General features: G+C 36.4%; 1 protein-coding gene across 1 annotated transcript in view; it reads right to left on the minus strand.

Moving 5' to 3' along the window:
- The window catches only part of LOC140145371 (ubiquitin carboxyl-terminal hydrolase 19-like), a 51,118-nt gene extending 40,412 nt beyond the window's left edge, over positions 1-10,706 (minus strand). Inside the window, exon 1 of the mRNA XM_072167121.1 lies at positions 10,336-10,706. Within this exon, the coding sequence (XP_072023222.1) occupies positions 10,336-10,366 (31 nt within the window). The 5' untranslated portion in view covers positions 10,367-10,706. The remainder of the gene's footprint in view (positions 1-10,335) is intronic.
- Positions 10,707-22,862: the final 12,156 nt, after the last annotated feature.

Below are 22,862 nucleotides of genomic sequence, written 5' to 3' on the forward strand. Positions count from 1 at the left end.
AACAATAGAAACATGTCAAGGTAATTCATACCATCATAACTGATTAAAATCTGATTTCTTGACAATGTTGATCAGGCTCGTCAGTACAAGAAGAGGAGGGGGTAGGGTGTGGTGGGGTAAGGATGGCTGGGGTAGGGTTCTGGGTGGTATGGAAGTAGGTGGGTAAGGTAGGGTGTTGGGTTAGTGGGATCAGGGTGGTGGGGTATAAGAAAAGGTATCATGGTGGTAGATGTAGTGGATAGGGTGGTGGGGTAGATGGGTGGGGTAGGATGGTGGAGTGTTGGGGTAGGGTGTGGGGTAGTGAGTTCTGGCAGTGGTATGATAGTATTAGGGGTGGATGAGGGTGGTAGCCTGGGTAGGGTGGTGTGGTAGTGGGGTAGGGCGGTACGGATGGTAGGTTTAATGAGGCTAGTGGGGTCAGGGTGTGGTATAGTGATTTAAGGGTGGTGGTGGTAGGGTTAAGGTGGTGGGGTAGGTTCATGAGGGTAGTGGGGTAAGGGTGGAGCAGGGTAGGGTGGTAGTGTAGGGTGTGGTGGGGTAAGGGTGGTTGTGGCAAGGGTGTCCCTATTCACCCCGTATTAGGTGACTTTTACCTGAAAAATATTAAAAAAATTGTTATAAAAATTCCTGTCAGAATTAATAAATCATCTTTTAGAGAAAGTTTTAAGACCTACATGTAACAGGCTAGGTCCTGGTGAATTTCCAGCTCATTTTCTAAAATAGTGGCCGTGGGAGCAGGAAAGTTTTGACCTCCCCATTTTTTAGAACTTTTTTTAGATAATATTTTGGACACCCTGTATCCTAAATTTATTCTTGAACATCTGCTGAACCATTTTCTGAACACTATTTGATTGATCTTTCAATATGTGGAAATAAAATAAAAAAGTGTTAACCAAATGTGAAAAAACGAGATTTCAAAAACTTTTCTCATGTTTGTCCCTATTCACCCCTGCGTCCCTATTCACCCCAATCTACGGAACCCGAAATTAAAACCTTAAATTGTCTTATATTTGCGAGCGCAGCAAGCAGTAAATTTTGTATTTGAACGTGTTCCTAACGTTTTCCTACACCTTTTTAGGGCGTATATTCTGTCGGTCCATGTCACGTCACTTCCGGTTGATGATGTTCGAGTGAAAACAAGTCCCTGATTCGATTTTTGTTGATGATTTCTGTCATTGGTGTTATGTAAATTTCGATCGCAAATAGTCAGTGGAATCAAACAACCGTTTCTAAGTCTTCAGAGTGAAAGAAACTTACTTGATTTACCGTTTATACACTGACAAACTTAAAATGAAATTCCATGGTCGAGTGTTGTTTTTTCCGAAATTGAATGCCACTCCAGCAACATCGCTATGTAGCCTCCTTCACAGCCGGTTTCTGTTGTTCACAACAAACCGTGAGCCACATGCAGTTTGGGCCCGAGACTAGAGTTAGCCCGGATGTTCGACCGACAGAATACATTGTAGAAACTGTGCCCAAAATATCTGTGCCAAAAATCGCTTTCCCCCGCATTCGACCTGCCAAAAATCGCTTGACCCCCCTTTCGACCTGCCAAAAAAGCTTGCCCCCCTATAAAAGTATAATTCACCACCCCGGTGGTACACATAATTATTGCACCACCCCTAAATTAGGATCCCAAAAATTCGGCATGTGCAAGGTCAAGGAGCTAGACTAGTTCCAGTAACTGTAACTCGGTATACCGAGTTACAGGGCTCTATATTGATATCCGTTCCACAAATAAGAAATATCACAATATGTGGGCTCATTTTGGGCTCCAAGGATGTAGCTGAGGAACTGTTTCAAGGACAGTTTGGGCATGCATGGATGATTTTAATCCCATTGTACCAGAATTTTGAACTATTTTTTGGGACGCGGAAGTGTGCAGTACCGCATGCGGTACTGCACACTTCCGTTTACAGTCCCGCATGCGGAACTGCACCTTCCGTCACGCACTTCCGCATGCGGGACTGCACATCCCGACCTGCATTCCCGCATGCGGTAATGCAGGTCGGGATGTGCACTACCGCATGCGGTACTGCAATATTTCTGGTGCATTTCCGCTAGGGGATGTGCAATATTTTTGGTGTTTTTCCGCATGGGGATGTGCAATATTTTTGGTGTATTTCCGCCAGGGGAAGTGCAATGGTGGCATGGGGATATGCAATATTTTTGGTGTATTTCCGCGTGGGGAACTGCAACATTTTTGGTGTATTTCCGCCAGGGATGTGCAATATTTTGGTGTATTTCCGCGCAGTGGGGAACTGCAATATTTTTGGTGTATTTCCGCCAGGGATGTGCAATATTTTGGTGTTTTCCCGCATGGGGATGTGCAATATTTTGGTGTATTTCCGCGACTGGGGAACTGCAATAATTTTGGTGTATTTCCGCCAGGGGATGTGCAATATTTTTGGTGTTTTCCCGCATGGGGATGTGCAATATTTTTGGTGTATTTCCGCGTGGGGAACTGCAACATTTTTGGTGTATTTCCGCCAGGATGTGCAATATTTTGGTGTTTTCCGCATGGGGATGTGCAATATTTTGGTGTATTTCCGTGGGGAACTGCAATATTTTTGGTGCATTTCCGCTTAGGGGATGTGCAATATTTTTGGTGTTTTTCCGCATGGGGATGTGCAATATTTTTGGTGTACTTCGCGGGCAACTGCAACATTTTTTGGTGCATTTCCGCTTAGGGATGTGCAATATTTTTGGTGTATTTCAGCGTGGGGAACTGCAACATTTTTGGTGCATTTCCGCTAGGGGGTGTGCAATATTTTGGTGTTTTTCCGCATGGGGATGTGCAATATTTTGGTGTTTTTCCGCATGGGGATGTGCAATATTTTTGGTGTTTTTTCCGCTTGGTTTACGTGGGGATATACTTTTTGTGTCGAACTTTGTAATAATATAAGTTTAAAAGGTAATTATTTAGGCCTACTTAGATCTACTTATAGCTACAGCTAGTCGTCTATTTAATTTGTTTCTTAGTTTACGTGAGATGGCTACGTGTTTTGACATGCAGTAAATATGTACATTTCATTATTCATTATGCTAAATTAAATTACTATCCTCCGTAAATTGATTGATAATCGATCCACTTGAGAAATTCTCCGTTGGAACTTTAATAGAAAGTGGTCACAATGTCAAGTTGAATAGTCATCATTAAAGAGGCGTGTGAAATTGATTTCAATCAAATTAATTTCATACAATAACTATTAGCTAGGTTTCTATGCCGGCCGACCTTTCGGACAAGACTTTCCAAGACTCTCTTTTAAATACAAAATGCGACATTAATTACATGCGATTTATCATTGATTGTCTAAAACTAATTACTAAAAAAGTTAAAACACCTAAGGTCCTGACGTATTTTTCACCACGAATGTAGGCCTACTAAATTTTTGTCATACCTATTTTGTTGCATGTCCGCATGCGGAACTGCAAAATATTTGGTGCAGTTCCGAATGCGGTAATGAACATATCATTTCGCATGCCCGCGTGCGGAACTGTCAAATTTTTGGTGTAGTTCCGCATGCATTTAATGTGAATGTCCGCGTGCGGGAATGTAATATATATTTGGTGCAGGTCCGCATGCGGGATGTATATACATGTTTTTTCGCATGTCCGCATGATGAGGGAATGCAAGACGAGATGCACAGTTCCGGATACGTAGGCCTACAGTATGTTGTACATGTTTCATTTATTGAAATTTTTAAAGAAGAAAGTCTTGTTCGAAATTTCTGCATAGTTTCATTGTTGTAATTTATTTATTTATTCATTTTTTTCATCAATTCAACACCCAACAGGTATATTAAAATAAAATGAATAAATAAAGATAAAAAATAAAAATCATAATTATAGTAAAATAATGAATTAATAATAATAAATTCGGGGATTTATAGTGCACGATGACAACCTTTTTACATTACATTACATTACATTACATTACAGGCATTTGACTTGACTAGGCCTACGTACGTTGGGTGTGTTTTTCACGCACGGGAAATTTGTTGTTTGGGGTCTATTTGAAGAGAAGCACAAGCCTTGAAATAAAAGTAACTTCTCTTCCCGATCCCGGGGACTATTTGAAATGTGACTTCAGAAAATTAGTAGGCCTACAAATTGGTACAAATAAGTATAAACAATAAATTCATTCTTCCTCTTTTCCGTCTTTCTTTTTTTTTTATCTTTTCTTTTTTTTTTTTTTTTTTTTACTTTTTTTCATCAATTCAATACATGTATACATTTATCCTAAAAAATTAGTAGTTCTCTGATATCTAGAAACCAGTTACTGGCGGCAAGTTTGATCCATTCAAATTCCCCTTGCTATTGTGCCTAATAATTATCACAATTAGTTTTCGGGTTCCATGTGAAAGGTTACGGGGTCTTTTGAAGGGATGAAGATTACGGTTTCCTTTGAAGGGATTGCGAACATTGATTGACGCTAGCGAGTTTTCTCTATCTTCTCTTTCTTTCTTTCTTTCCTTCCTTCCTTCCTTCCTTCCTTCCTTCCTTCCTTCCTTCCTTCCTTCCTTCCTTCCTTCCTTCCTTCCTTCCTTCCTTCCTTCTTCCTTCTTTCTTTCTTTCTTTTTTTTTCTTTCTTTCTTTCTTTTTTCTTTCTTTCTTTCTTTCTTTCATGTTTTTCACACATGAGCAATTTGTTATTTATGGTATATGGTCATTTTCACGGTAAAGGGTGTAACTTTGGATTTTTAACATTTTGATCCGTAGTTTTCTAATAAAGCCACAGAATTCCATGATTTTTGGCCACATAAGTCATCTAGTTAGCAGCTACCTTGGGTAGCATAATCATCTTCGGAGTTACTGCGTTCAGTTTTAGCAGGCTTAAATGTACCTAATATTGCCATTTTGAAAAACTGTAAAAAACAGTAACATTTTGTAAAACCCTGTGTTTTCTTCAGTTAGTTCATGGATAATTTTCTTATCCTGAAAGTACGGTCATATGTTCAGTAAACACTGCCACATTAGATTTAATTGTGAACAGCCCTGTATTTTTGAGAACCGGACTTGATATTTGTCGCTTCGAGGCTTCATTTTCCGTTAACAATTGTTAACAAACTTTGTGGGTATAGCTTTGGTTCATAATTCTTGGTTATTTCTTCACTTCTTCTTGATTCATAACAGTTGATATCTTAACTTGAAATGGGTAACAAAAATTAGTTGATTTGCAAGCTTTTAAAATTTTTATAAAATCTTGACTTCAAAGAGCCGATTTTCCGTTAACTTTTTTGAAGCCTCCGAAACAAACTGTTCAGCAAGCTTGGGCAAATATAAATGAAAGAGCTCATCCAATCTATTTATCAAAATGTAGCAAAGTAGATCCTCAAGTCACTTGTTTTTAAATCATGGAGATATATATCACCGTTTGAAAATGGGACCCAATACAAACTTTCCGTTAACAATTGAAGCCTCCGAAACAAATGAAGCCTCCGAAACAACAGTAAACTTAATTATCATCTATGCATATCTAAATTGGTATGTTCCATATTGATATCTGCATTGTAATTGTTGCATGATATGTGCAGAATGTCATAAATTTTTAAAAAAATTGATATTATGGTTAATGCTTGAAAAATATACTGATATCCAAGAAAGCCCGTTTCGGAGGCTTCACATGCAAATAACACCATACTTAACAAATGGGTGAAAAAATTATCATGTTATAAATCTGCAATATCTGCCGATAGAATCATTGATTCAATACACACAAGAAAATAACAGCTTAGATGATCCCAACAGTGTTGTTTTCAAAAAAACTACTTCTGCCATGTTTAACCATTGTAAACATGAAGCCTACGAAACAAAAAAATGACTTGCTGTGATAATTTAATTTTTGTCACAACTGAAATTCAATACTTAGAAGCAAAGCATGAAAATTGGTAATTGTGATATTTTTACCTATTTTTCATGTCAACTTGTAGTAGTTAGCCAAATATTTTACTTTTATGATCACCTGTGTTGTTAACTGAAGCCTCCGAAACACAAATCGCTTGAATTGCCAATTCTAAAAATAACTCCAATTTCTGTGAAACTTGGCTGGGAGGTTCCTTTCATCAAGTAGTATTTGTACATGAAGTTAGACATTTAAATTATTTTAGGAACCCAATTAAAACTTAAAAAATATGTTTAAGGTTGGGAAATTTCCATTGCAAATGACCCTTGATGTTAAAAATTTTCAAAATTGCAATTACAAACATAGCAAAACATGGTATAAAATTTAACTTATATCTGTTGACTTACTTTGGAATGGGATTTCACATGTATTCCAGCTTTCATGTCATAATTTTCTGAGCTTATGTAAAATACATTTTTTCTTAGATTTTAACCAAAATGTTATGGAAATGTCAAATTTTTTATCAGAAATCAAAAGGTTTAAGGCTCATTCTTGTATTATGGGGTCCAATGGTGTGACATACAGTCAAATTTTCAAAATTGAATATTAATGTCAAAAGTTAGCTTAAATTGAGTGGAATTATATACTCTTTCAAAATCTGCAAAATATTTTCAGCGATGATTGCCCAGAAATCTGTACGAAGCACATAACTGTGGAGAAATCACTCTAAAATGTCGCGCATAACCGGACACCAAACATATTTTAACCCCTGCTAAACAAAAAATATAAATGCCAAAATGGCTAAAAAGTTGCAAGTTAAATGTGGTTTAGGAGCTTTTATAATGTAAAAATAAAATAACATTATAAGAAGTTGCTGTAACCTTCAAAACAGCATATTTGCATTTTGGTCAAAATACATGGTCAAAAATTGACCCAAAAGTTAACTATTGGGCCTGTTTTGTACAATTTCTGTCAGTTTAGATTAAAAGTTGCCATTTTTATGTGGGGCCAGCACAAGTGTGGCATAATAGATAAGTGGATGACTTTCTATAACATCAATTTTGTGCACATGAGAGAATTTAAGGTGCCCAGTGGTGTCGCGCATAACTGGACACCAAAATATTTGGTGTCCAGTTATGACTGACAATAACAAGCTATCTGTAATTATGTCATACTTTGTATTTGTGTGTTTGACCTGCAAATTTATCTAAACATATCACACTGTTGTTTTAAGTATTCATTGTTTATCAGATACCCAATTTTTAAAAATTATGACATATTATTCATTTTCATGTGTCGGTCATAACTCGGTGTCCAGTTTGTCGTACAATATCCAGCTTTAACTTTAATTCAACTTATTTTGCAATTTCCATTTGTCAGTCATATATTTAAACATGTCATAATATATCATTTGAAGTATTTGTTGTTTACAAATTACCCCATTTTCAAAAAATATAGCACATTTGCATTTTTACATGTCGGTCATAACGTCACAAGCATAACGCGGACACCAAAATATGTACTTTATGTAAGCGCTGTCTTTGTTAACAGATGTTTTGGCGCTAACATTTCTTTCATAATACAATTTTAGTATACATCCTATTCACTCAATAAGACCAAAAAAAAATAAGCAATGGTCACATATAAATGAAACTAACAGGCAACCAGATGTAGATGATCTTTTTTTGTCACAAGTGGTGTCCATGATTTTCGAGACCTTACATGTAATAAAAATTAAAAATAGCTGTTAACAATTTCTTTTTTGAAAGTTTTTAGTAATAACCCACTTGTTTTGTATAAAAAATTACAAATAGGCCAAATACCTGTTACAGTTTTCAAAATTCAGGGCAAATTATGTGTCGGTCATAACCGGACACCATTGGACCCCATAATACAAGAATGAGCCTTAAGCCTTGAAACACTATTTTACTGGAATTTAAGTTGCTTCTATGCATGATTACAGTAAACAGAAACATATTTAAGTGGTTTGAAATTTTGACCCTAAAAATCAAAAGTTACACCCTTTACTGTGAAAATGACCATATTTGAAGAGAAACATGAGCATTATACCCACCTTCCCCTTCCTTCCCCTAGTACACTATAATTGCTCCAGTAACTCATTTCCCCATTGTCTTGTGCCTTGTCCATCCCGTCTTGTCCCTATCCACTGAACAACATTAGTTTCCAATTTAGAGGTGGGGCCAAGCTGAAAGCTCATTTGAGTTTAATGGCCTCTCCTCCATATTCCATAACTTTTTTACCCGATTTACTTGGTATACATGTACATCCTGCAATAGAATAATCTAAAAATGTTCCTTGTGTAAATACTGCTTTATTTTTCTAAATTATCAATCTGATCATATTGATCACCATAAAACATTGTCTAAATGTATATAAATATAAAATAAATGAATTGTTTGCCTTAAATATGACCGATCGTTGGCCTATATGGTATTAATTTTATGCACAAATTGGATGACAAAAATTTAGTAGGCCTATATTCGTGGTGAAATGTACGTCAGGCCCTTAGGTGTTTTTACTCTTTTTAGTAATTCGTTTTAGACAAATTCAATATTAGGCCTGGGCCTACTATCGTTTTACTTTCCGTTTCATTATTTGTATTTAAATGAGAGTCTTGGAAAGTCTTGTCCGAAAGGTCGGCATAGTATAGAAAACCTAGCTAATAGTTATTGTATGAAATTAATTTTATTTTGAAAATCAATTATTAAAATCAATTTCACACGCCTCTTTAATGATGACTATTCAACTTGACATTGTGACCACTTTCTATTAAAGTTCCAACGGAGAATTTCTCAAGTGGATCGATTATCAATCAATTTACGGAGGATAGTAATTTAATTTAGCATAATGAAATGTATATATTTACTGCATGTCGAAACACGTAGCCATCTCACGTAAACTAAGAAACAAATGAAATAGACGACTAGCTATAGCTATAAGTAGTTCTAAGTAGGCCTAAATAATTACCTTTCTACATGTATTATAATTATTACAAAGTTCGACACAAAAAGTATCCCTAGGTAAACCAAGCGGAAAAACACCAAAAATATTGCACATCCCCATGCGGAAAAACACCAAAAATATTGCACATTCCCTGGCGGAAATACACCAAAAATATTGCAAATCCCCTGGCGGAAATACACCAAAAATATTGCAAATCCCCTGGCGGAAATACACCAAAAATATTGCAAATCCCTAGCGGAAATACCGAAAATATTGCACATCCCTAGCGGAAATACCGAAAATATTGCACATCCCCAGCGGAAATGCACCAGAAATGTTGCAGTACCCGATGCGGTACTACACATCCCGACCTGCATCACCGCATGCGGGAATGCAGGTCGGGATGTGCAGTCCCTCGCACGCGAAGTGCGTGTGAAGGTGCAGTTCCGCATGCGGACTGTGGCGAAAGTGTGCAGTACATACACGCGCGTACTGCACATATATAACAGTCGCTTTCAATACCTGGAATTTTTTGGGCATGCGTGGATGATTTTAATCCAAAATGTACTATACTCACGTAACAAAGATGAGAAAATTATCTACATTGATCTCATCTTTTGGGTGAGTTCAACATTCCCTGAGTTGGCAAAACCTGCAATCTTCATGGGAGTAATTTACTTAGTGCAAAAGTGATCAAAATATTGCTCTGCAAACTTCCTTAATTTTCATGATTTGGTACATTTCTTGATGCTTGAACTTTGGATTTGTACAGTGGATCCCTATGTACCGCTGCAGGACTTCAGGTCCGTAGATGTCATTATGTTTATGATAAAGACTGAAGTCTTGCTTGCAGGACTAGGAGCTACATTGTAGACTAGAGGAACTCATAATTATTGCACAGCCATGCAGCCCATGATGTAGGCCTATACATTTTAGACTTTTAACTAGTTCACCACGTAAACTTATGGCTCAAAATTCGGACCGCTCGCCAATAAGTTTACTGCTTTCTATGTTTTGAAATTTGTTGACGTTTTAACGATCCCCGATCGCTTATTTTAGCCGTGTCACGTCACATGCATGACGCTGGTGGGTACCAACCAAACTTCAAAAAAAAAAAAAACCTCGATCGCCGATAACGATGTGATATGGGACTTACATAGGATTACACAGAGATATTTCTTGCCAAAATTTGACCATTTCTAGGCAAGTTGGCCCTACTTTGTCTGCGTTATATGAAAAAGGACAGTCTTAAGTAAATGTATAAGTGCAACGCTTTTGATGTTTTGATTTTTTGGGAGACTGGGAGGGTTCAGAACAAAAAAATGATGGAGCCTATTCTTGACTGTGTAATATTCCTTCAACCGGTTGCCGTGCGGTAACAGTCTTATACGATGGACAGATAGTATCAGTTTGTGAATGAGGACATCGTATAAGTTCCCTGTACTAATTTTTAACCAAATTTGTCCCAGTGTAAAATGGCATGCACACGTACAGAAAAAATGGAAAGTTACTCAAGTAATTCCTACCTTTAGCGCTATTCTTGGCGTTCCCTTTCATTCTTTTTGGAGGTGAACAACTAAGACTACTTTCTTTGTCTAACTGATCAGTCGGTAACGCTGTTTTGCAGGGGAAATGTGCCGGTTCCGGCGAAGGTCTTTTGGCCGTCGATTGCGAAGCATTTGCAGGGTTCAACAACCCCGTCGTCTTTCGTTTCCTATTCTCCGGTGCTATTTTCGCTGCTGGGTGGTAGTTCTACGGATAAATCAATTGCGTTGTGACTTTCCTGTGTCTTAATTTCTCTTATACATAACTAACTATAAATTTGGAAAACAGGATATTGCTGAAAAGGAGACCTGAAAATCTTTCCGGGATCTCCTTGTTGTTGTACCGACGGCAGAGAAATCGAGAAAATAATGAGACAAGAACATTTTAGTGCTGGGCAATATCATTTTAAATGTCCGGGCTGAAAATCCAGGGACCAAAATTATAATAATTTATGTTACTCACCAAACACGTCCCGGTAGATGGCATAATGGACTATAAGCATTTTTTTTTCTCTCATTCTTTTTTAATTTATTTAACTTTTTAAACAGTAAATCACATCAAATTGCACATTAAATGCGCGCAACCCACACAAGTTAGCGACTTGCGGAAAACCGCCCTGCTGACTAAACATTCAGAAGGTTCAGAAGGTTCATTAATAGCATTCTACATTAATTTACTCACTTTATAAGTATTATTTTAGCCTTTGATTAAAGGAGACTCTCTTTTTCTAAATTTGATTCCTGGTTGACCCCCGAAGAGTTTTTGTGGGGAGTGAAAATGTTTTGCATTTGGTGTCGGATTCACCAAAAAAGTTTTTTAGAATGAGCTCACAAAAATATGGACCAACTTTTTTTACAGCTTTTTTGGCCCTTTGGCTCAGTGGTTACGGCCTTGGACTCATAATCTGAGCGCTTGCTCGACGTGCGTGGGTTCGATTCCCCGTCCCACCACCGTGTTGCGCCCTTGGGCAAGGCGCTTTGCCTCTCTTGCCTCACCCCACCCAGGTGCAACGGGAAGCTGTTAGGGTAGTCACAGTCGTTGTACTGATGGACCCTGCGCCACCTGTAGGCTGCAAACGTGGTTCCGACATATTCTAATGACGGCGGAATAAATGTAAAGCGCTTTGAGGCTGTTTACGGCATAAGGCGCTATAGAAATATCTACATTTATTTATTTTATTTTTAATAAAACGATTACTAAAATAAGAATCCAATATAGACGCGTACCTTTCAGATGCACTGTGAACTTTTTTCCCACGATATTCCTTTATCTAAGTTCCTGCCCTTTTCTCTATTTTTTATGTTGTCTTGATAAAGATGATCGAAAGCTCAGGCCATTAACCAAAATTTGAATTTATTTTCAGAAAATAATTTTTGAAATTTTTACAAACCTGAATTTGAGGACAAATTTTGTCAAAACATTTTAATACGTAACCTTAAAGGGGGGGGGGTCATTATTTACGCCGGAATGGAGGATTTGAGGGCGAATATGAAAAACAAAAACTGCAAAGACAGGGGGGACATGAATTTTTATTAATAACTGAAGGGGAACACGAATGTTGTTGTTTTTTTTCGGGTTTTTTTACCAAAGACCCCTTTTCATGATTTTTCGTTTAGCAAGGCTGCAATAATACTGGCAAATTTGAATTATGTTACACCAGGGTTCGCAGGTTTTTGCCGCAGGTGGAAAAAAACGTGGTTTTATAACCGCGGTTTTTTTCCACTTTTTCCACTTGCCAGTTTTTGCCGGCAAAAAAGGCAAAAACTAAAAAACCGATAAATGTTTCACTTTTTTTTTTATCTCAAAACAAATTATTAAGTCACAAAAATAATTTCCTAGATTTAATACAGCAAGATTTGGTAATTATAAGTAACATTTTGTTCACTATAGTGCACATGTCATATCAAATCAAAAACGTTTTCATTCTAAGGATTTGATGAGACAAAAAATATGTCAAATGATTCATTAAATGTTATGTGTTACTGTTGAGCTTTCTGTGTTACTTTTTAATACTTGACATTATTTTATTATAAGCAACTTGGCAAAGGATTTATATAATAAGCTTCCGTCCAAATTTAAGGGGTCCATCCATCTAATTAATTTATTTTGAGCATAGCAAGAAAGCTAGGCAGAATCATTGTGTAATCTGATACCTATCTGCTATCTACTGAAGATAGCCATTGTGATTACCATGTCAACGTTCATACAAGACTTATTTTAGGCTTACATCAAAAATGTTTGAGGAGCTGTGCAATACACATTATAATCATTATGCATATCGGAATCCACTGACATTTTGGGAATAAGATTTTTTTTTTAAATTTCATGGATATCAACTGAAAAATGTCACAAAAAGAGAATGCTATATCACGATACTCCTTATAACTAATTACATCCTATAAAAATATTGATCAATCCCCAGTAGGTTTAGTTCGGACAACAAAGCATTAATGTTAAGGGCTCGGTCACGTCACCCACCTTTGCACATTTGAGGGGAGGGGGGGGGGGGGCGGCGGAGAACACACAGATTGCATTCTGCATACGAGGAATGTCCTAAGAAGAAGAAGATCAAAAAAATTTTGACAGTTGACATTTTTAACAGTCCTCGAAGTAAACTAGGCAGACTTTATTAATATAATGCTACGGTATATACTTAAGTGTATGTAACTGGAATGAATTGAAAAGCCGTCGACCATCATTGATAATCGTATTGAAGATACTCGATATACATGCAGTCTTTTGCCGGGGTCTTTTGGGATACCTCATGTACGCCTATATCGAATATTCAATACATTGATACAAAAGGTCAAGATTTTCATAATTTTATGGTCGGCTTTTCCCAATGCAACTATATTCATCCATTGGGCTATTCCAGATAATAAAAGACCCCCCCTTATAGAGGGCAAATGGGTTTTTTGGAAAAATATCTGGAATTCAGACCAAATCTCCGCAAAAAGTATGGAATTCCCGGCACATTCCTCCAAAACCCTATAGAGGGCAAATTATTTTTTTGAAAAAAAGTCTGGAATTCCAAATTCGTTTTGGAAAAAATATCTGGAATTCCAGACACAATCTCCGCAAAAAGTATGGAATTCCCGGCACTTTCCACCAAAACCCTATAGAGGGCAAATTATTTTTTTGAAAAAAAGTCTGGAATTCCAAATTCGTTTTGGAAAAAATATCTGGAATTCCAGGCATATTCCACCAGAACCCCTATAGAGGGCAAACGTTTTTTGGGGAAAAAAGTCTGGAATTCCAAATTCATTTTTAACGTAATTTGTTTTAAATTTTATTTTAATATGTTTATTGCACAAGAAACAAATAAACAAACAAAATCGAAAAGATGTGTTGTGCAAAAAAGGCATTAAGGTTGGACCTTTTTATACATTAGGGAAGTATAGGCCTACAATTTTCATGCGAGATAAACACATTTACAAATAAGAAATAGTTTATGTTCAAATTGACACATTTCCTGAACCAGACATCAAACATACTATTTGACAGTGTCCCCGGGATTGTGTCTATCAACTTTTATAAAACGAGCAGAATTTTTCACTGTTTTATGGAAAATTGTATACACATTGTGTCATTACACCTAGATATTATAAATATTGAATAATTATATTAACAATATAAAACTAAAAGATGTTTAACATGTTTAAACAGATGGCTGATTTTTTGGTAAGCGAATGTTTGATTTTGCCACTTGTTGTATTTATTTAGTATTAAACACTACTCTAGTATTTTAATAAAGTAAATAATTTAAATACATTGTACATACAGAAGTCCTATATATTTAAAACTCACATTATTCACTGCTATTATCTTTTCAAAAAACACTATAGAGTGTGTTTAATAATACTAGTATCCTCCAACCAGGCCAGAGCGCCTTTAATGGCAGTACACGAATTCTGTAAAAGCCATTAAGCATGTTAGCCTCTTGCCCCTAGCTCGCCCTATTTGACCTTTGTAATATTTAGTGGTAGATTTGAACATAGACTCCGAATACCTCTACTTCCCAGTGTAGGGCTCTGCTATTAATACTGTGACACAGTATATAAACCAAAGTTTATTAAATACTTAGTATACGTATTTATTGAATAAAATATTTTAAATAAACTTGAATAAAAGTGTCATAACGTTACAAATACTCATATTTTATAAATGAAATAATTAGGCATTAGTAATTAATAATTTAGACCCAAGCCTAAAAAATAGTTGTGTACATTAAAAAATAACACTTTTAGCAGCACATGAAAGTATGAGTAATGAGATGCTTTTAATGAAAATTGTTAATGTTAATACTTTTAGTGTTGTTGTTGTGTTATGACTGACTTCCTGCAAAGTCCCGTTTTGTTTTGGGGAATCTTGGTATTATGTGCGTAGGCCGATAAGGTGGCCTATAAACTTTATTTGCAGACATATTCAAATTAGGATATAATGCATTTCAGACTCAATTTTTACGGCGACAAACTAGGCCTACATGTACATGTTTAATATTTATCTCAATAGAATTTTTAGTATATTTAACAGAATGCAGGAAGGATCACTTTATTTGGGCAGTTTTTGAATTACTATTAATCATCATCTCTTCAAAAGTAACAAAGTTAAATACCGGCATGAGCTGTCATGATAGTGTTAACATTTAGATATGGAAGACAAAGATAAATGCAATCAGATTATGGAAAAAATCATGTGCATACATGCCCGGGGGGGCACTCACATTTCCCAGCTATACGGGTATGTGCCGCGGCGACGACCCCCTTTTTCAGAGCCGCTAGCCGTTCCTTAGACCCTCTGAATTCATTGATTGCCCGCTCTGAAGCCCCGAAAATTTTCTAGCCGTTCCATAGACCCTCAGATCATCGATTTCCGCTCTCATTGGCATCTTGACAGGCGTGTTTTCTGTCCTACTATTTCAAGCCCAAAAGCTACTTTTGCGAGCCCAAAAACTTCAAAGGGAATTTTCCATAAATTTCTTCCCCATTGAAACACATTGTATTAGGAATAAGGTGAACTTTGGGCGGGGTTTTGGGCTTCCTTAGTAGTGGCAACACTGGTTTGTTTATAAACAGCCTGCCGCGATGCCGATGCCTTCAGCTGATGAACATTTTGCTAGAAATAAATGATTTTGAGATCTCTTTTAGGAATAAAATAGCCAAATATGAGGAAAAGTACCTCAAATAATTGTGTGCACATCCTTGCAGCTGGCCATAACAGTGAATTAAAAGGTAATTTACGATCTACTGGTCTAGTGGAATGGTGTCAAATTCTGCACACTTCACTCAATCATCTCATGCAGTTCAATGTAGTCAAAATGTTTTTCTTTTCGGCACTGAAAAAAATATTCTTGTGGGTTTGTTTTTATGATGGGCTTTTATGTAATGCTGCTAGCTGCTGCTATAATTATCAGTAGGCTAATAGCATAGATTGTAGGTCTGTAGGGTCTAGTAATTTTGATTCGAATGCTGTTTTGCTTTGCTGAGATTTTCGTCGTAATAGGCCAAAACAGACCTATTTTGCATATGGTTTTCCTGATTTAATAATTTAATGCACAATTCAAAGTGAAATCGATTCCTTCAAAAATCTGTGGCAAAAACGTAACAAAATTGAACCCTGAGTGCATGGTTTAGTTGCCGAGATTTTTCAGATTTTGGCGACTGATCAGTTCCCAAGACCCCCCTTTTGGCCGGTCAAACAGTTCCCAAGACCCCCTTTTTGACCGGCCGCTCAGTTCCCTAGACCCCCCTTTTTGACCTGCCGATCAGTTCCTTAGACCTCAAGTTCGAAACTGGCGGTGGCACACCCCTAAAAAAAAAAATTTGAGTGCCCCCCGGGCATACATGTAGTATTTGTTAGAAAAAAAAAAGTTCTAGACCTTCTAAATGGCCTGAATAGCCCCTGAAAATTTGGTTCATTTTCCAACAAACAAACAAAAATAACCGTATAAATATTGTGTAATTGAACTGAAGTTGAGTTTGAGCCTGTAAAAGTTAATGAAGGCCCATACATACGCAGATTTTTTTTTTGGGGGGGGGGGGCAGGAATTCCAAAAAGCGGACTTTCAAATGATAACTGTATATACTTGGGCAGATTTGTGCACCCATATCCCTCTACAAATTGCCCTAGTCTGTGTAAATGTCTTATCCCTTTTTAAATTTGTTCTCCCACTTCTGGACCGTTTATTGGAAAAATAGCAAAATTGGACCTTTTTTTGGGGGGTAGGGGTAGGGGGGCAGTGGCGTAACTAGGGTTGGTAGCGTCCGCGCGTGGACAAATAAGGCCTACTACTAATTAATTTTGATTACTAGAAGTTGAATATCGGTCTTAAAATGTTCTTTCAATTGATTTTGTGCTGAAATGCGCGCGAAGCGCTCGAAAATTTTGAGTTTCATCGCTTGGATGGGCGCAGAATCGATGCTGAATTAGTCAATTTGGCGCTCCCTAAGGGTGGCACGTTGCCCCCAGTTACCAGTTACGTCACTGGGGGGGTGTTGCCGCTTGACCTGACGAAGGCCCAAAGATAAGAATTTAAAACTTAATGCGTGATTTGCACCACAGCGATGCCTTCAATCAGGGGCGCAGCCTTTTATAATTACTGTGGAGGGGCAAAGCCAAATTTTTGTCCCCAATTGTCCATTTTGACCCATTTTAGTCATTTTAATGACACTTTACTCTTTGCCGTCCACATTTTTCTGTGAAACTTTTCTGTTATTGGGGTTGCCATTGCCACCCTCCCGTGCCAATTGTACTAAATAAAATTGATGGGACGATCTAAAACAATTATGGTAACCGACAATCGCCAGCTTTTTAGAAAATAATGGCGGTAAGCGATCTAATTTGTAAAGAATTTAGTGTTATTACTGGTTCTTCAAGTGGAAATTGAAAATTTGTTGGGTCTAACAATATTAGAAGTATTTAAATTTCAAATCCTGATTTTCACTTTAATATTGTCGCATTGTCAAATATTAAAAAAAGTTAATTTAAGACATAATAATCCTTTACCTGGACTTAAATGATTATACTTTACCTGGACTTATCTGACAATAAAAGTTCAATTTTAATATTTGGCCAATATTTTTTTTTTTTTTTTTAATTAGGGCCAAAAACAATCTTTCTGAAAGGTGAAAACCGATGTGAGTTGGGACTGGGGGTTGAAAAATAGATCTTGAATTTTACTAAAAACTAAGCAAATATTAAAATGGCTAAAATTCAGAAAAGTCCATCAACTGAACGTGGTACCTATAGCATTTTGATTTTGTACATATTAAATATCGTAATTTCTTTTTGAGCACTCTTTTACACGAAAGAAGAACGCACCTTCATGTCTGTTCTTTTATATATCAAAAGCATCATGTACATTGTATTTTATAAAGAAAGGTTTATTAAGGGTAGGCCTACCTAATGCTTTCGCGTACAATGTAGAGGGCCGTGAGGATTCACTTAATATAATACATAATAAGTAAGTATTTAAAGAAATCGAAGATGTTTTGGAGTAAACATTTTAGTGTAATATATTAAACAAAAAACAAACCTTATATGAATTGTAAATTTAACCTAGGTACATCCAAAATGGTTCAAAAACGTGTACCATGCATGTTTTTTTTAAATGTGTGCCCCCTAAAAACCCATGTTGAGTGATTGTTTTCTCCTTTTTGTATTTTGCTACTAACCTGAGGTCGCCATTTATAAGAACCAGTACGGATTAAATTTTGGAAGTTTCAGCTGTAGTTTTTATATAAAGAGAGCAGTTATCCAATTCCATAATTTATCACATTTTGCTCATTTGAAGTTAATTAGTTTAAAAAGTACTGAAAGGGCCTTTCGGACTAAAATAAGGTTGTCATATTTTTCACTCGCATACTACGTTTTTTGTCTCATCAAATGTCACACAGGGTGTCCCAGAATGATTTATACCGGGAAAGATGGAATTTTTTAGGTATGAACGGCATTTCTATTGGTCATATTGTTTGCATTTTAAGTTCTACATATATTTGGCTTTCTCGGATTTTTTAGATTGGACGTTTCTAGTAGAAGTTAAAGAGGATTGCGTAAAAATGGTGAATTCCAAGTTTTGACAAAGCAACCTATTTTTAAAATCTATAAAATTACTAACCGTTCAGCACAAAGTTATTTGGAAAATGTTATTCAGTATATTTGCTGTGTCCTGTTCTTACTTCTAATAAATAGTCAATATCTATCATTTATCTATGATGTTACGAAGAAATCCTTGTATGGAATAAAGGATTTGCTACGCTTGAGTGACCTTAAACTATTCTTTCTTTGGCGGCAGTTTTGAAGGCAATTGCGGTGTGTGAGTTTCATCATTTGAAATGCCAAGGCAGAGATGGATTTTTCATAAAAGTGTAGAGAAGGTTCGTCCTACTCCTTAGTGTCACAGCATGCATTTATGTCCACAGGGCACAGTATATTGGCAAACCCACAGCTACGTAATGAAGAAGATTAAAATTTACTGCGGAGGATCCTTGAGGAAGTTATATCCTCTGTAATAATGACAATTTTGGGTAAAAACTGTGGTAAAAATCATATAAAAAGTATGTTTTTCAACCTAAATATCTGATGTCATATTGAAATGTTTCACTTAATCCCATATCAAGAATTATTTAGCATTGTAAGCTCTACATCTGTCCCAAATTTGGTGTATTTCCTATAAAAGAATGTGGGATTTCTCCAATATATTGCACAGTGCAGCTGGACGATGGTGAAAAAGGATCCATCATCCATGATGCCTTTGCACTGTAAATTACACACATGCAGTTTTCGTCCATTTTCAGTAATATCAATGTCACGCCAAAACGAATCAAGCTATTGCCATGAAAGTCACAGAATAAGTAGGAGATATGTATTGGCATTGTATTGCACTTATTAAGATTAGATACACTGTTGACTATATATTTTTGATATTTTGTTCAAACACGGTATAAATCATTCTGGAACATCCTGTATTTTTCACTCGCATACTACTTTTTTGTCTCATACTCCGGTCACTGCATGATGCATCAACTATTACATCACAGGAGAAACTCATAAGTAATTAACATATTTAAATTATTCAACTATTTTGTCAACATTAGCCTGTATTCAGTGTTCAAAGGGTGACTGTTTTTTTATGAAGAACCTATTGTCAACAGTAGAGTGATTGTTTCTTGATTAGTTCAAGTGTTTGATGCTTTTGTGTTGAAGGACAAATCACGGTTACAAAACCTGTGGTTTGGTAGCACAAACGGGCGACATTTGAAGATTTTCCCTGAGACTTCGACAATTTCCTGCCCCATAGAAACAGATGGTTAAGAAAAAAATTGGGTGACTTTTCATCAATGCAGGTGCAAGTCTGTTGAGGCTAATCATGATTTGAATGTCTTAAGTTGAAGGCCTAAGTTTATTCAACTAAGAGAGTGCAGTAATTAAATTATTTAGGCCCATGTTGAACTTAATCCTACAAAATTGTAAATTTATTTTGATTGTTCTGAGACTGCACTTCACATTGCACTGCATCAGGTGAAATTCAACAACAACTTTCAAAATGGGGTGTACCCCAAGGTAAAAAAATTAACTCAAACATTGAGATTGCACCTGACCTTCTCAATTATAATTATGACAATATCCTCTCACATCACTAATCACATTAAAAGTAGAACATTTAAAATATATATATAATATCAGTACTGCAAAAGACAGTGACCGCGAAAGACGGTGACCGCGAAAGACGGGTGACCGCTGCGAAAGACGGGTGACCGCTAATAAAGTATAACTTACAACAACTGTGGCCATACAAGTTTTCATAGACATGAATTATATCAAGTAGTGATTCAAGTCATATGGGGTAAATGGAGTGAGCTCAAGACAAAGGTATAGTATGTAATTCAGAAAACTTATCTGTTGTGAGTAGTCAGTAACATACATATAGTATGCGTTTGGTGTAAATGGAACAGTGGGTGGGTTATTAGAACTAGGGCATTACTTGCAATGGGCCTATATCCAGTATATCCATATAGCTATGTTTATATTAAAAAAACATCAGAATATTTTATTTAACATAAGGCCACAAAAACGCACACACACAAAAAAAACATGTTTGTTTCCTGTAGCAGGTCAAAAAGTCAAACGAGAAATGTGTTTTGTTGTTGTTGTTGTTGATTTTTAATCTATGTCTTGAAATGAAAACAAGAAATGTCTTTAAAAAGACAACGCCATGGATGAAGATCGTGTTTCATAATTTTGCATTGCAAGTACTTGGAAAGGTAGTAAATTTGAATGTTTGGCACAACTAACCGGGTGCGAAATATTGGCATTTATTGGTAAATACCACCAATGACATACTAGGAAATACTCAAAATTTTCATGTCGAAAGCTGAATTGGAAAATGTGTGCTAAATTGGTCTACATTTAATTCATACTTGTAACAAACGGCTCAATTGAAATCACATCCTCTGAGTTTTACAACAATCTATATTCAGATAACCTTAAGAATGTTTGCTGCTTAATTGAGGGATTTCATATCAACCACATTTCATGACAATCCAATTATCTATTATCAGTAACTGTTAACCTTGATATTGAAGCATGGTAATTAATTTTAGATATATTTATTCGCAATGTATAGTTTACTGGTAGTTACAATCACATCATAAGGCCACTAACAGTCAATTTTGAGTTTCCCGTCACATAATTTCTGAAAACAAGTAAGGTAACTTTTTCATTATTCATTATTTTTCTGCCTTTCGTTATATGACTAACACGAATGTAAAATGTGTTGTTATTTGCCACTCACTCACTTGAAGATGGATGTTTAGCCCTAATGAGATTCAAAAGTATATTAAAAATAGTCACAATAATGAATTCAAATGAGGGTCAGAAAATGAAGTGAGGGCGGTGACGGGAAACTCAAAATCGACTTTCATTGGCCTAATCAAAAAGACTGATTACTCAATCCCATGGATTCCCGGTTGCTCTACACGTACCAAAAATGTATAAAACCAAAGCCACTATCTACCCCAATTACTGGTATCCCCCCCCCCCCCGACGACTAGTGTCACTCCCAACATCAATTAGTGTTGGTAGTAGTGCACTATTTATACCCAGCTCTGGTCAGATCAGGGAATGGTCAGATAATGCTCATTATTATTGTTTAATTAGTGGTCACACTTTACTTTTCAATGCTTGTTGACAGCTTATCAGTAGTCAGATCAGTAGGGGTGCAATTGTATCCTTTTTCATAGAGCAAAATTGTTCAAAATGTTCTAAAAACCTTATTTGTGAACGGATTTTAATCGTTAACAAAGCAAAATGTATGTTTAATATATTAATTATTTCATTAATAGCAATTTCCTAAGTTTCCATCCATAAATAACCACAGAGCATTATCTGTTTACAAAATAAGTGTTTATTTTCAATTAGCCATCTTATCAGTAAAACTGATAGGAGGCCAAATTATAGTCAAAAACAGATTCTTTGTCTGGTAGTCCCGGCAACCCAGTCTATATGTGGCTCAGTTGTAAACATACACAACACAAACCGACTGTGAAGGAGCCTATATGCACGTAAACAACTTTCTAGTACATGTATAATAAAATCCGTTTTTGAGTATAATAAAGAAAGTCATGCATTGGCAACATGAAGGAAATACCTATTGCTAACTTGGTAAAATGCATACTCGTAGCCCAATCTTGTACATCATAGCACCCAGTTTGGGTTTGTAGTTTCGAAATGTTGCAATTAAACATTAGTTCTTTCAAATATGAAACGCTAAAACACAAATCTAGAACAAACAATCATTATATTTAGAATGATATAGCAAACTTTCCATGATAGAGATTGGACCCAAGACAAAGTACACCCAAATTAGGTGACAATTCGGAATTAAGCCATGGCTGAAAAAAAACCCTTTTTGCTACAGCTTGAATGGGAATTCACAGTTGGTCTCTCCGACACACACCCCCCACCCACCCCCACCCCCCACTTGCGGTAGGCAGGAAATGTGGACCTCATTCTGCATAACCGCGGACTCACACACCCGTCTTAATCGACATGACCACACACACACACACACACGTTTGATACGTTCAAACCGAGGACTCACACACCCGTTTTTAATCGACACACCGTGGACCTCACACAGACACACCAGACAACTTACTATCCAACTGTGACCCGTCCTATACCTCCTATGGGGGACCTATCTTATATGCGATCTTATATGATAAGCTGTGATATTTGCATCATTTACCTCATCCTGGTCTTAGTTTCAAACCGAGGACGCCCCCCCCATTGGTGGACCCGTTTTAAATAAATGTTTACGTTATTTGCGTACTTAATTTTGGGTGTACTTTGTCTTGGGTCCAATCTCTATCATGGAAAGTTTGCTATATCTTTCTAAATATATGATTGTTTGTTCTAGATTTAGGTTTTAGCGTTTCATATTTGAAAGAACTAATGTTTAATTGCAACATTTCGAAACCACAAACCAAAACTGGGTGCTATGATGTAC

Source organism: Amphiura filiformis, unplaced genomic scaffold (assembly GCF_039555335.1).
Source record: "Amphiura filiformis unplaced genomic scaffold, Afil_fr2py scaffold_238, whole genome shotgun sequence".
NCBI classification, from domain to species: Eukaryota; Metazoa; Echinodermata; class Ophiuroidea; order Amphilepidida; family Amphiuridae; genus Amphiura; species Amphiura filiformis.